The sequence below is a fragment of the Arvicanthis niloticus genome, chromosome 2 (genome assembly GCF_011762505.2).
Source record: "Arvicanthis niloticus isolate mArvNil1 chromosome 2, mArvNil1.pat.X, whole genome shotgun sequence".
Classification (NCBI taxonomy): domain Eukaryota; kingdom Metazoa; phylum Chordata; class Mammalia; order Rodentia; family Muridae; genus Arvicanthis; species Arvicanthis niloticus.
The window spans coordinates 130,305,430-130,318,655 of record NC_047659.1 but is presented as its reverse complement, the minus strand read 5'-3'; the positions used below and the strand labels follow the sequence as shown (position 1 = coordinate 130,318,655).

The following is a 13,226-nucleotide window of genomic DNA, read 5'->3' as shown; positions in this document are numbered from 1 at the left end:
GTATGATTTCATAGCCTTTACAATGAGTTTTCAGAACTAACTACCCAACAGCTTTAATTCTGAATATCTTATAGCAAGGAACAAGGACCAACCCCAGTGGAGAGAAAGAAGAAAGGAAAAAGGAAAAGTGAAACCACCGTGGAGAGTTTAGAGCTGGACCAGAGTCTTCCAAACCAATCTCTGCAGAGTCCTGAGGAGCCCAGTGAGTCTGCAGACAGCCAGGTACTGGGGACCTGCTGGAGGTTATGGCCACTAGACTAGTCTCGACATTCATCGAGTACTGCTCTAACTGTCTGCAACTTACTGACTGAGCACACAGATCACACACAGGCTATTTTCAGGTCTGATAGCTACATTAACAAGCTCCCAGAATTTAGTGTGTTTGCTGTCTCTTAAAGTAGCATATTTTATACAGTCTTCAGAGGCAGTTGATGTGGAAAAATAAGTTGTTACTTGGGCTGTGTAAGGTTCAGAGACCTGTTTTACCATGTAGTGCTCTGAGTGCTAGGCCAGGGTATACAGGACATCCTCATACAAATATATCAGAATAATAAGGGAAGTTTCCAAACATAGAAACAGACAGTAACAGTATGCCAGAGAGTGCCCTTGACATGCTGGGGATTTTCTTTTCTAAGTTGAGGTACCTTCTCTAGGACTTGAATTAGAACATTTGAAAGTACCATTCCCCCCGCCACACACACACACACACACACCCAACCCCCCTGCACCTGACATATACACAGCAGGGTGTCTGAATTGGGACACCATTCAGAATAAGACCACACTGGTAGGTCCCCTTGAGTTCCTCATTGACGTTCTTTCTAGGCAGGCATTGGCTTATAACATCAGTTTTCATAAGTCAGCATATTTATCTACTGTCAAAGCAAAAGTCACCGCATAGCATATAAGCTAGAATTGGTGGCTGTTGGGTGACTATACTGGCAGAAAACCAAGCATATTGAGCTGATGGCATTTAACAGAGTTAATGGTTTGGAGGATGATTTCTAAATGGAAATGAGAAAAAATTTTTTGTTTTGTTGGTTTTTTAAAAATTCCTCAAATGGGACTGGAGAGATGGCTCAACAGTTCAGAGCACTGGCTGCTCTTGGCAGAAGTTCTGAGTTCCATTTCCAGCAGCCATATGGTGGCTCACACCCATCTATGTGATCGTGTCCTCTTCTATCATGCACGTGTACATGCAGATAGAGCACTCATATAAAATAAATACATCTTAAGAAGACGAATCCTTCAAATGACAATAGACACTGTAGAAGTGAGATGGTAAAGAGGTGATAGTGACATGAAGATGCTACAGAATATCTTTCAGAAGAAGCAACTGAGGTTTTGCTTACCTTGTTTGGCCTGTTGTATGTAAAGTTTGTGTCTATGGAGACGTGCTACCTGTGGCTACTTTCCTGCTGCTTGGAACCAGTGCTAGGCAGAGACAGGGCATCACTGTATTGCTTTGCCATGTGCTCTGCCTAAGGGTTGTAAGCTGCCTCCTCACATGTGACTTACGATTTTGTCATCATTAAAATCTCTGCTTTTATAAGTGTATAAGATTCTCAATCTAAGTCCCAATAAAATTTGTTTTAATTAATTTTTCATACTACATTTTTAGGAGTTGATTGTTATATGAATTTGAAAAAAAGTAAAATGTAGCACCATATAAGAAAATCTGAGTGGACTTCAAAGACAGAATTGAGAGATCACTTCCCATCCTTGTTGCTTGAGACTAGAAGCCCCAGAAAGGAATTAAAAACATCACTGTGGGACTGTAATGGCCCAGGGTTACTGAGGAAGGGTCAAGGAGCTTCAGTCCCAAATACCTCAGGCAGGAGGACAGCAGGTGTTGGCTATCTCCCCTCTCCCAAGCTGGATCCCCCACCATCAACCCTAGTAAGAATTTATTACCCTGATATCAGGTATCAGGCTTTACTTCTTGTTTGACCACATAAGGTCTCTCCCACAAACACTCCTGGATTCTACAGCTCCTGAGTATGCAGATGAAGCATCTTCCAACACCCCTACCCTGGCCAATAATACCCAGCTACATAAACTTTACCCTAGAAACCCTGGGCACCTCCCCAGGGGCATAAATACCCCTTTCTCACCCCCCAGTAATTGAGCCAGGTCTCTGAAGCTGTTCCCAGGCGTGTTCATTGCCCACACACTCATCACCGACTGATAACCTGCGCTACGACACCTGCGCCTGGATAAGCTTCCTTCCCTCCAGTCCAGTTCATTGCACAGTGGGCCTGGCTGCCTTGAGGTAGAAGCAGACATGGGGAGACACATAATTACCACAATGATTAAAACACATCCCCCTTAACTCTGTCAGCACTTGAGAGATTGATAGGCTTACTTTCTCCCATGCTATGTTAATTTAGTTTTTAATAAAAAGAGTAGAAGAATCCTTTGGGAAGTTACAGAAATCCAGCTTGCCCTGTCACTAAGTGTAGATGATGGTGTTGTGTGAAAGTGTTTGCTTTTGATTCACAGCAGCCTTGATGGGTGCATTTGTTCTGCAGAAACGGCGCTCAGGACGGCAAGTAAAGCGCAGAAAATACAATGAGGACCTGGACTTCAAAGTGGTGGATGATGATGGGGAAACAATCGCTGTTCTAGGAGCTGGCCGGACATCTGCACTCTCAGCTTCCACTCTGGCCTGGCAGGCTGAGGTACAGCCCTTACATGACCTCACCCACTTGACAGAGTTGTTCTATGACTCTTCACTGTAGCATAAGTTAGATCACCTTAACTTCCATTGGTAACTTTTCAGTGGCTTCCTACTGCACTTGGAATAAATTCTAACTCCTCAACAGCACCTTCATGATCATACCCTCTCCACTGCACTAGATAGCAGTCTGAAGAACTGATTTTTTTCCTCTTGATGCTCTCCAGCTGAAAAGCTAGCCATGCCCTCTACCCATTTACAGCCTTGACCTGTGCAGGCTTGCCTCCATGATCTCTACCAGCACTTTATATAAGTGAGCTGAGCCCTCAGTTAAGTTTTGTATAAAATGCAGTCTCTGTAGAAAGATCTTCCCTGCCTCTTTTATCTAAAATAGAATCCTGTTTCTCATCCCAATGATTATTTCTTGCTTATTTCCTTCATGACATAACCAGTTTATAATTTTACTGGAATGTGTCCCCTCTAAGGTTTGTTGTTGTTGTTTTTAATCATTAGAATGTAAGATTTTTGCTGTGTATGGTTAATCACATCTGTATTCTGACATTCTGGAGGCTGAAGTAAGAGAATCACCAATCAGTTTGAGGCCAGCCTAGACTACATGGTGACTTCTGGCCTGGCCTGGGCTATGGAATCAGACCCTATCTCCAAAAGAATTCCAAATGGACTCAGTAGATAAAAACACTTTTCACTATGTTTGGCAACCTGAGTTCAATCCCCAGAACCCACAAGGTGGAAGAAGAGAACAGTCTCCTGTAAATTGCTGTCTGACCTCCACACAGCTACATCTAACATGCATTATAATTCCTTAAAAGTGAGAGTCTTCGTGGGTGGAGAGATGGCTCAGTAGTTATCAAGTATTCGTTTCTCTTCCAGAGAACCTAGTTTTGATTCCCAGCACCTGGGTGATGGCTCACAAACATCTCTACTTCCAGGGGATCTAGCACTTTCTTCTTGCCCTTTAGGTAACAGGCATGCACATAGTATACAAACATGCATGGAGACAAACACTTATACACATAAAATAATGAAAGAAAAAAAATTAGAGCAAAGTCTTAAACATAGTAAATACTTGTTCAGATAATGAAATCAGATGGGCTCATAATTACTGTGGTTTGACAGATGCATGTTGTGAGCCTGCTACAAGGCCAGAGTCAGGGATATAGACGTAAGTATCCAGGTGATTCTTTGCTCCACAGAGCTTTGTCTAATAGAAGACATACAGCTTAACTAACACTGCAATTAGTACGGTCTACAAGTATGTACTAGGTATAGTGACTACACAGAAGCTGGAGAATATAATGGTTCACTCACAAGTTGAGGGCCTGAGAGACATTTACAGTCAACCATAGGTTCTGATGTGACCAATGGAGATAAGTATGGCTGACTGCTGAGGTGTGGTCTGTAGAATAAGAGCTGAAAGGCAGAAAGAGCCATACTATGCAGAGCCTAAAGCTCCTCTACCATGTGTGTTCTTAATGTTGTGCATCGAATTAGAGGGAGAAGGTATCAATGACTTAAAGCAGATGAGCAAAATGACCTTATTTACATTTCAGTTGCATTGACTCGCTTTTGGGAGCACTTGTTGAGAAGAATGATGGCATTGGGACTTGTAGCCATGCCCATTGAATGCTACTCTGGTGATCCTGGCAGTGGCAGCTACAGTGGTCCTCACCACCTGCCCCAATATTCTGGGTTCCTGAATGAAAGACACATACACACAGTTTATATTTTGATATGTTTAAAACAGCTCAGTGGCTGGGCCACTTCCTAACCTCCACGTGGCTAATCCACCTCTCCACCCCCACCCCATATTCCTGAATTACTGTTTACTAAATCCTTGCTGCCCCAGACCTAGATGTGCAGCCCTCTTGGGCTTCGGTACCCAAGTTCCTACATGGCAGCTCTATGTCCTGCACCTCTCAGTCGAGGTGCCTTAATTGGTTACAGCTCCAGGGATGTGATGCAGACAGAGAAGTAAAAAGGGGGTTAATTGAGGAGGTCTATGCCAAGTATCTAGTGAAGAAAAGAAAGGGAAATGAGAAGCAGGCTGTGGGTGCAGAAGAGGAGTTGTTAACAGTAATACATTCTGGGACACAAGCTGCCTGCAATTCTGAAGCCCTGGTGCTGACTAGCAGAATCTACTGTTCACACAGAGTAGGAGCAAGGTTCCCCAGACGCAAGTGGGCGGACAGAGACTGGTGATGCCTGGCCTTCAGCCACCTTTCTTCCAGCCCAAAGCGTCCTCATGTTGCCTCGCTTGTGTTTTCCTCAGTCTTCATAAGGAAAGCACCAAGGAACAGGCACATATTATCCTTAGCCATTCGTAAACAAGGCAGTGAATGATCCAGGTCTGAGTTACGTAGTTGCTGACACCTTAAGTTGATTTCATTTTCTGCTAAGGGTTATCCAACTAATTAACATACTAATTAATAGGAATAATGTTTTGATGTATTTCTTCCTGCAAACTGCTTGGAGTCTTAGGAATGCATTGCTTTATTAGTAATCCTTCGCCTTGAGCATTTATGGTAGTTTATTGGTGGTTAAAACACTACAAGGGATTTTATTTCCTACTAGAAGTCATTTATCCTGAACCATTTATCTTATTTTAGGTATTTTTTGGCTTTCTGAAGGTAGCAGTTGCTAATCTGACATATAATATCAGAAATAAGTCTTTTCTAAGTATATAGTAAAGAGAAACAGAGATAGAATTTGAGCTTGTATTATGCCCTAAAACTTGACCAAACTTAAATAAGAAAGAGCCTGATGTGTGCACTCTTACCAGTTTTGATGTTCAGAGTTGCAGTTGTGTGAATATCTAGTCTAGAGTCTAAAGCCTAGGCTAGGATACTCAGGTCCTGAGAGGGTAGCTTATTGAGAGGTTTTCAAGATCAGAGACCTAGCTGTTACAGAACCAAATGCTTCTTCCACATTTGTTTTTACATGTGGAGTTCTTGATGGAGTTTGAGCCAATTTCCCAAGCTAACACAAAGCATCAGTGCATGTATCCTTTTTAGGATGCTGGGCAATCCTCAAGGCACAACAAATCATTTAAGGAAGGTGAGCGTGTCTTCTGTCTTCCCGTAAGACCCTTCAAGTGCTATTGTGGTGGTGCACTTGAGAAGCCAGCCTACTCTATAGAACAGCTGGGGCAACATTTTAAAAAAAAAAGGCCTTCTCGGTGACTTCTGTTTAGTTACTCAAGACTGTCAGTTTTGTCCTCCCAAGTATTTGTTCAGTTTATGTGATTTCATCTTTTAGAGCAAACAGGCTTTAACTTGAATGAAGTGTCAGCTCATAACATCGCCATGTCTCTCTGCACTCTCAGTGCCCCCCTCTGGCCTTCGCCATGCTTCGCAGGCTGGGTTCTAGTTCCTTTTGAGGATGTCCCTGCTCCCCCTGAACTGGAGCTCTGCTGCCAGAACACTCTAGTATAGTTAGCCCTGTCACTGTCCTTTGAATACCTGCCAACTCACTTTTTCTTATAAACCACGAGCTACTTCAGAGACAGGTTTGTATGTTTAAGCTCTAAGAGCCTTCTTAGATGGCACCTCTCACAGCACCTTCTGTCTTCTACTTTATTTTGGGGTTTGTTTTGTTTTGTTTTGTTTTGTTGTTTTTTTCAAGACAGGGTTTCTCTGTATGACCTGGGCTGTCCTGGAACTCACTCTGTAGACCAGGCTGGCCTCAAACTCAGAAATCCGCCTGCCTCTGCCTCCCAAGTTCTGGGATTAAAGGCGTGCGCCACCACTGCCTGGCTGTCTTCTACTTTATAATGTTACAGTTGTGTTCATTTGCAGTGCTGAGTCACCTGGAGCCCCGGAACCACTCACAGTGTCCGATGAGTTTTCATTGTCTTCACTCTACTTTTTTTTAGTATTACTATTGTTTGGTTCCTTTAATCGGATTATAAACTTTTACAAAACAGGATCAGTTTTAACTTTTCATAATCTTCACTTAGGTACAACTTTGTGTTAGTCGTTAATATATACATATACTTCATTTTATGCATATATGTTTAATGAGTGAATATATTCAAACTCATTATTTAAATAACTGCTTTCTTGTTTGTTTTTGTGTGATTCCTGGGTTAAAAGACAAGAAGTATTAGTTTGCTTTGCCAGGCCCCTATTGTGTCCATTTTCTCGTATTCGCCTGCTTTTCCCAGTGGCACTCACACTTCTTACCTATGACGCAGTCACTCAGGCCTACACATGTCTCCCTGCTGTTTGCTGTTACTGTTGTGCCTCCAGGGTGATTCCATGCCATGGCATCAGTTTGAGTGCCTATGCTCTTGGGCTCCTTTCCATTCTTAGCCAGAGTTCTGATTGGTTTTATGCCAACTTGACATAAGCTAGAGTCATCAGAGAGGAGGAGACCTCAATTGAGAAAATAACTCAGTAAGATCTTGCTGGAGGCAAACAAACCTGTAGGGTATTTTCTTAGCTAGTGATTGATGGGAGCAGGCCCAGCCCGTTGAGGCCACCCCCAGGTTGGTGGTCCTAGGTTCTATAGGAAAGCAGACTGAGTAAGTCATAAGGAGGAAGCTAGCAAGCAGCACCTTTTCATGGCCTCTGCATCATGGCCTCCTACTTCAGGGTTCCTGTCCTGACTTATTTCAGGGATGAGCAGCAATATGGAAGTATAAGCCAAATAAACCTTTTCCTTCCAAATGGCTGTGGGCAGGGTGTTTCATCACAGCAACAATAACCCTGATTAAGACAGCCAGGTTTGATGGATTCCTGTCTCTTTATTTCTTCATGGAGTACAACCACTCTCCACACATGTTCTCTTCATGCTTGGTTTCTTCTGCCTTTAGCCTATGCTCAGTTGAGTGTTCAAATCACTGCAACATTAATTTTCTGCTACAATTCTCTGTCCTTTCTAATCTACTCCCAGACTGATTTTTCCCAAAATACTAGAGGAATTCTGTGTCTCTTGCATACTTCCTAACTGCTGATATCAGACAAAACTCAGCTTGGATTTTTTCTTTTCTTTTGGATGTGGCCATGTACCCCTCTCATTTATTTCCCTTTCTGTTCTGTATACTGTTTCTTGATGAAATCCTAAGCAGTTATCCTAGGACTCCTTTTACCCTATCTTCCTCCATTCTTAGTGTCCTCTTACACATTGTCCCATCTGCCATTGGGGCTTAATTAGACCCACCTAGTTCAGAATCTAAACTCAGACTGGACTTGTAGTTACCACCACACTAAGCAATTGCTCTGAGTCGTCCTAAGACAAGTGTGTTCATCGTATCTTCCTTTGGTAAGATTGCTGGAGAGCCAGGATCAAGCTCAGAACCACTTCTGTAGCACTTGGTGAAAACTTGAACCTCCAGTTAGACCCATGATTATAGTTAGCTAAAGAAAATTAAGTGGCATGATTAATTAAGTGGGAGTAAATGACATTTTAAATTTGGGGAATTTTCTTTTTTGTGAATAAAATTTCTAAATGATAGGAATCTCTAGTACCCAGTGTTTGAATTAAAATGGTCTTCTCTGAAAATGAAGCAGTTAAGAAAGCATGTGAGAAAACTTAGCATTTAAGAGCAGATGGGTTTTTATGGAGTGTTTGGCAGACAGATTTAGTTTGTCTATCTGTGTACACTGAATGTTTACACATGTGATCTTGTTTATATACAAACTCAGTTGAGGGGGAAAAGATCCTCATATTCCATTTCTTTCTTTCTTCAGTGAGTATTTTAGAAATGCACATTTTTAAATTCCTTTTTATTAAAATGGGCAAGAAAAGAAAAACTCTGTTCTTTATTATTTGAAAGAGTCTGTATAACACAGGCCTAGAACATATGATCCTGCCCCACCCTCCCCCGAAGGCTGGAGTTATAAGGTGTGTGCCATCCTATTTGGCTTCCTTATTCTCAGTGTTTTGTTTAAAGTTTGTCATTTGGAAGTGCTTACATAGATAGCAAAACTGAAAAAATTCAGATAAATGAGAGCTTTATAATGATTTTATTCTGGTGGAACAGAGACTTGAGAGGAGGCATAGCCAGAGTACTTCTGTTTTGTTACCTGAGTATTGGTTATGCTTTAAATGTCTTATTATAACATCAGTTCTTCTGGTGCTGATCCTTCAACTGGTTAAAAGTATATATGAATATATATTTATTAGAATTGAATTCCCAACTCTTTTTAACTTGAATTTTTTTATATTCTACGAATGTGTTATGCCTTCTAAATCTTTTGCCTTCCTCATCCATGTATTAATATGTCCTGAGTTTTGATCTTACTAAAATACTCTTAAGAATCTTGTCATTAGAAACCGTATTACGTGTTCTTTTTGTAGGTAAAAATAAAAGAATATTTGAAGCAGTTGATAGTGGAAAAAGAAAGCATTATTTTCAGCATGTATGTGCGTCAGTGAATGCTTCTTGCTAATCTGTACTAAACAGGGCTTGAGCTGATTGTGATTTTAGAGGGTTATGGCAGCAAGCGTGGCGCTGGAATAGTAGCTGAGATCTACATCTTGATCTACAGGAGGCAGGGAAAGACACTGGGTTTTTGAACTCTCAAAAGCCACTCTCGTCAACACACTTCTCCTAAAAAGCCACACCTGTTCTAAGACCATACCTCCTAGCTTTCCAAGAAATCCAGTCTGGGGACTTAGCACGCCTGTGTAAGAGTCTGTGGAGGCTGTTCTCATTCAGGCCACACTGCACATGGGTGTGAGGAGAGGAAACAGAGATTACATCAGGATTTTGGAGCTGAACACCAGAGAAGGTAGAGTTTCCTTAACTCAGATGAAAAAAAAAAAAAAAAAAAAAAAAATGTGGATTGAGACATCATGACTTTAGTTTTCAGAAATATATATCTGAATACCTTAAGATAGCATAGTAAATATGGCAAGAAATAATTAGAATATGAGTCTGCAGTTTGGAAAGAAGTTTTGATCTGGATGTGTGAATTTGGCAAGCATCACAATGAAGCTAGTATTTAAAATCATGAGACTAGATGAGATCATTTTGAAATTAGTGTAGAAAAAAAGAGGAGAGAAAGAAACCTTAAACTGAAACCTCCTGCACCTAATTAATTAATGTAAGTGAAAATCAGAAGATTTCCCCTGCTGAGTGTGGTTGTTTGAATATGCTTGGCCCAGGAAGTGGCACTATTAGTAGGTGTGGCCTTGTTGGAGGAAGTGTGTCATTGTGAGGATGGGTTCTGAGACCCTTCTCCTGGCTGCCTGGTAAGATCATCTTCTGTTTTCCTCTGGAACAAGACGTAGATCTCTCACCTCCTCCAGCACCATGTCTGTCTGCACTCTGCCATACTTCCCACAATGATGATACTGGACTGAACCTCTGAACCTGTAAGCCTGCCCCAACTAAATGTTGTCCTTTATAAGAGTTGCCTTTGTCATAGTGTCTCTTCACAGCAGTGGAAACCTAGTTAAGATACTGGATAAGATGCAATAGGTCATATAGTAAGTCAGTGTTTAATCAGAAAAGGATAGGTTGCAATAGCTGTGGACTTAGAAGTTAGATGAATTAAAAATTGTGGGCAATGAGCCTTTCTGGTTCATAAAGCGTGATGATTGGGTGTTCACGCGCTTGCGTGATATGTGGCGCCCATTAAACCTTGTTACAATGTGGGCACATTACCCGTCTGACATGAAAAAAAAATTGTGGGCAATGAAGAGATGAGCTCACAGCTCTTGGTTGTCTTCTCTGAAGGCACTAGTTCTGGAAGCTAAGGATCAGGGTTGGCCAGAAAGACTGCTGGGACATTCAGAAATAGGTAAAACTGTTTTGAATGGTTTAGAAATGTTGAGATTTTTTTTTTCTTCCCTTTCATCTTTGGATTAAATGTTAACAGTTTCCCAGGCCTGACCCAACTCAGCTGACTAGATGGCATCATCTGCCTCCTTCCTCCTGTGTCTAAGAAGATAGGTAACACTGTAATAGACACTATTACTTGGAACTATTATGTGCTTTATCCTCAGTGTCCAACATAGAATAAAAATAAGTAGATGTTCCTAGAAAACAGACATGGCACAATTAATGAAGTAACCAGAAAAGAACTTGAAAAGAACTGTGGATGATGTATTATGGGAAAGATGGACAACATACATTTCCAATAGAGAACTGAGCCCGTTAGGACAAGTCAACCATTTAAAATCATGCAATCACTTCATGAGATTCAGGATACATGGACAGATTTAAAAGCAGGTTAGATACAACTGAAGATATGATTAGTGAATATGAAGACGTCAGTGGAATTTTCTAAATAGCACAGGAAGAGAAGCAGGATTCAGCGTAAAGGTGTTTCTGACTGTACTTCTAAGCAGAAAAGAAATGTGAGCAGAGCAGCATTCGAATATAAAATTAATGGCTGAGTTTAATAAACTGATGAAAATATCAGCAATAGATATGCAATCTGGTGAATCTTAAGCAGGAAGAGTAGCTGGGCAGTGTTGGCGCACGCCTATAATTCCAGCACTTGGGAGGCAGAGGCAGGCGGATTTCTGAGTTCAAGGCCAGCCTGGTCTACAGAGTGAGTTCCAGGACAGCCCGAGCTACACAGAGAAACTCTGTCTTGAGAAGCAAAACAAAACCAAAAACAAACAAACAAAAAAAGCAGGAAGAGTATATGAAGAAAAGTTTTAGCTAGGCATAGCTTATATTTTGGAAACCAAAGATGACATTTCAAAAGCTATTGGGGGAAAGTATGGCTAATATCATATTAAATAGTACAGTATTTAATATATTCCCTTAGAATTTGGGAATGAGAAGACAGCTCTCAGTATATTATCAAGAACACTGGAGGACCTGGCCATCATAGAAAAGCAGAGAAGTAAAAGGCTGAGACTGTGGAGTTAGCTTAGTTGGTGAGTGCTTGTGCAAGCATGAAGGCTTAGTTTGGATCTCCAGCACCCACAGAAAAGCCAGGTGGGTTTTGGCTTGTAACTCTAGTACTTAGGGAAGGGGACAGAGCAGAGCAGATCCTGGAAGCTCCGTTACTAACCAGTCTAGCTAGACTGTGGACTCCAGGTTCAGTGAGAGACATGACTGGACTCGCTCTGCTGTCAGCCTGTAGCAAGACCTAGTGTGGGAGCCTGCACCCAGCTCTCCATCCCATCTGCAGCCCACACACTGAGTTACTACTATGTTCCTTGCTGTCCCCACTTTCATTTTATTATTCCTAGTGTAAAGATCATTAAACTAATATGTAATCCTACCTCCCTTTTCTTCATAGGTTCCCCTCCCTTGTTTCTATTTTGATTTTGCTTCCACTCTGTGTACTCACCTCCTGTAAGGAAAAGATGATGCCCTTGCGTATAAATATGTTATCAAATGTAAACAGGAAAAACAGTGGAAACTTGATGATTAAGCTATCATAATAAAGACATTAGTTTTGCTGTGAAGATAGTCTGATAGATCAGTAGAACAGAATAGGACTATATTGCCAGGTATAGATATTGACAACCATGTGTGCCTGTTGAGCATTGGAAATGTGACTAGGGTGGATTAAAGTGTGTTTTAAGTAAAGGACACACTGTTATTATAGAGGGCTCTGTGGTTAAGAAGCAGCTGCCCTGAAGTCATGAGAACTTATGTTCTGGTCCCAGTGCCCACATAACAAGCCAGGACCCCCCCAACCCCCCCCCCCACACACACACACACATACACAGACACCTATAACCTCAGCTTTAAGGGAGACAGACAGGGAGATAACTGGGGCTTGCCGGTAGCCGAGGCTCCAGGCTGAGGTTCTGGGAGCTTGGTGAGTGAGCTTCATAATTTCACTGCCATTTGCCTCCCTCCTCTTTTCTTATTTTGTTTTTAAACTATCATCACTTTTCTTTTTCTGAAAAAAAGCTTGATTTAAAATTGTTTTATAACTATGTTTTTTCTAGTGGTATATGGCCTTTGGGATAGTTGAACCTTACTTAAAATAAGTAGTTTGAAATTGACATGCAGCACAAATCATCTTTCTGGAATGTTCCAGCTAGTCAAGTTGTCATAATGAGCATTCTTTCCTATACTTCTACAAGTTTTAGATTGAAGTAGGTCTGGGAAGGTCATAGAACTCATGAAAACACCAAAAGGAGACTGCACAGAGTTCAGAAAGAAGGCTAAACACTGAGAGCTCTAACACACAATCCCTTCTAAGACTGCTGGTTTCCACTCAGATGTTTGTATATCATGAGTATTCTTAAGATTCCATGGAAATCGGGGGCCTGGAAATTTTGGTGTGTGGCTAGGATAGGAAGGAAGGAATAGATTTTCAGTTGGAATTACCAGTGAAACAGCAGCTTAATATAAATTAATTATACCTTGGTCTTATAGTTCACAAGTGTTTTCGTGTGCTGTTTTATCCTAGTAAACTGGTAATATATATATATATTTTTTTCTACAGCCATTATTCAGAAACCAAGGAATAGTAATTAACTTTGCTGAGGTCTGCAGTTGATAGTATTAAAATTGACATCTCATTAATTGATTCTAAAATCTCAAGGTACTTTTTAATTTTATTTTATCACATTTATTTACTTATTTTTTAAAGAATTGTTTATT

The 13,226-nt window shown here is 41.1% G+C and overlaps 1 protein-coding gene and 1 non-coding gene across 7 annotated transcripts in view; both read left to right on the top strand.

Annotated features, from left to right (window-relative positions):
- Chd6 (chromodomain helicase DNA binding protein 6) overlaps nt 1-13,226 on the top strand; it is a 173,988-nt gene that overhangs the window by 70,466 nt on the left and 90,296 nt on the right. For all 6 annotated transcript variants that reach the window (XM_076930166.1, XM_076930167.1, XM_034493983.2 and 3 more), the window contains 2 exons: nt 75-222; nt 2,532-2,681. In XM_076930166.1, the coding sequence (XP_076786281.1) occupies nt 75-222; nt 2,532-2,681 (298 nt within the window). The remainder of the gene's footprint in view (nt 1-74; nt 223-2,531; nt 2,682-13,226) is intronic.
- LOC117704831 (small nucleolar RNA U13) lies at nt 10,216-10,320 on the top strand. The gene has a single exon (XR_004606348.1). It is a non-coding gene; the product is annotated as a small nucleolar RNA U13 (small nucleolar RNA).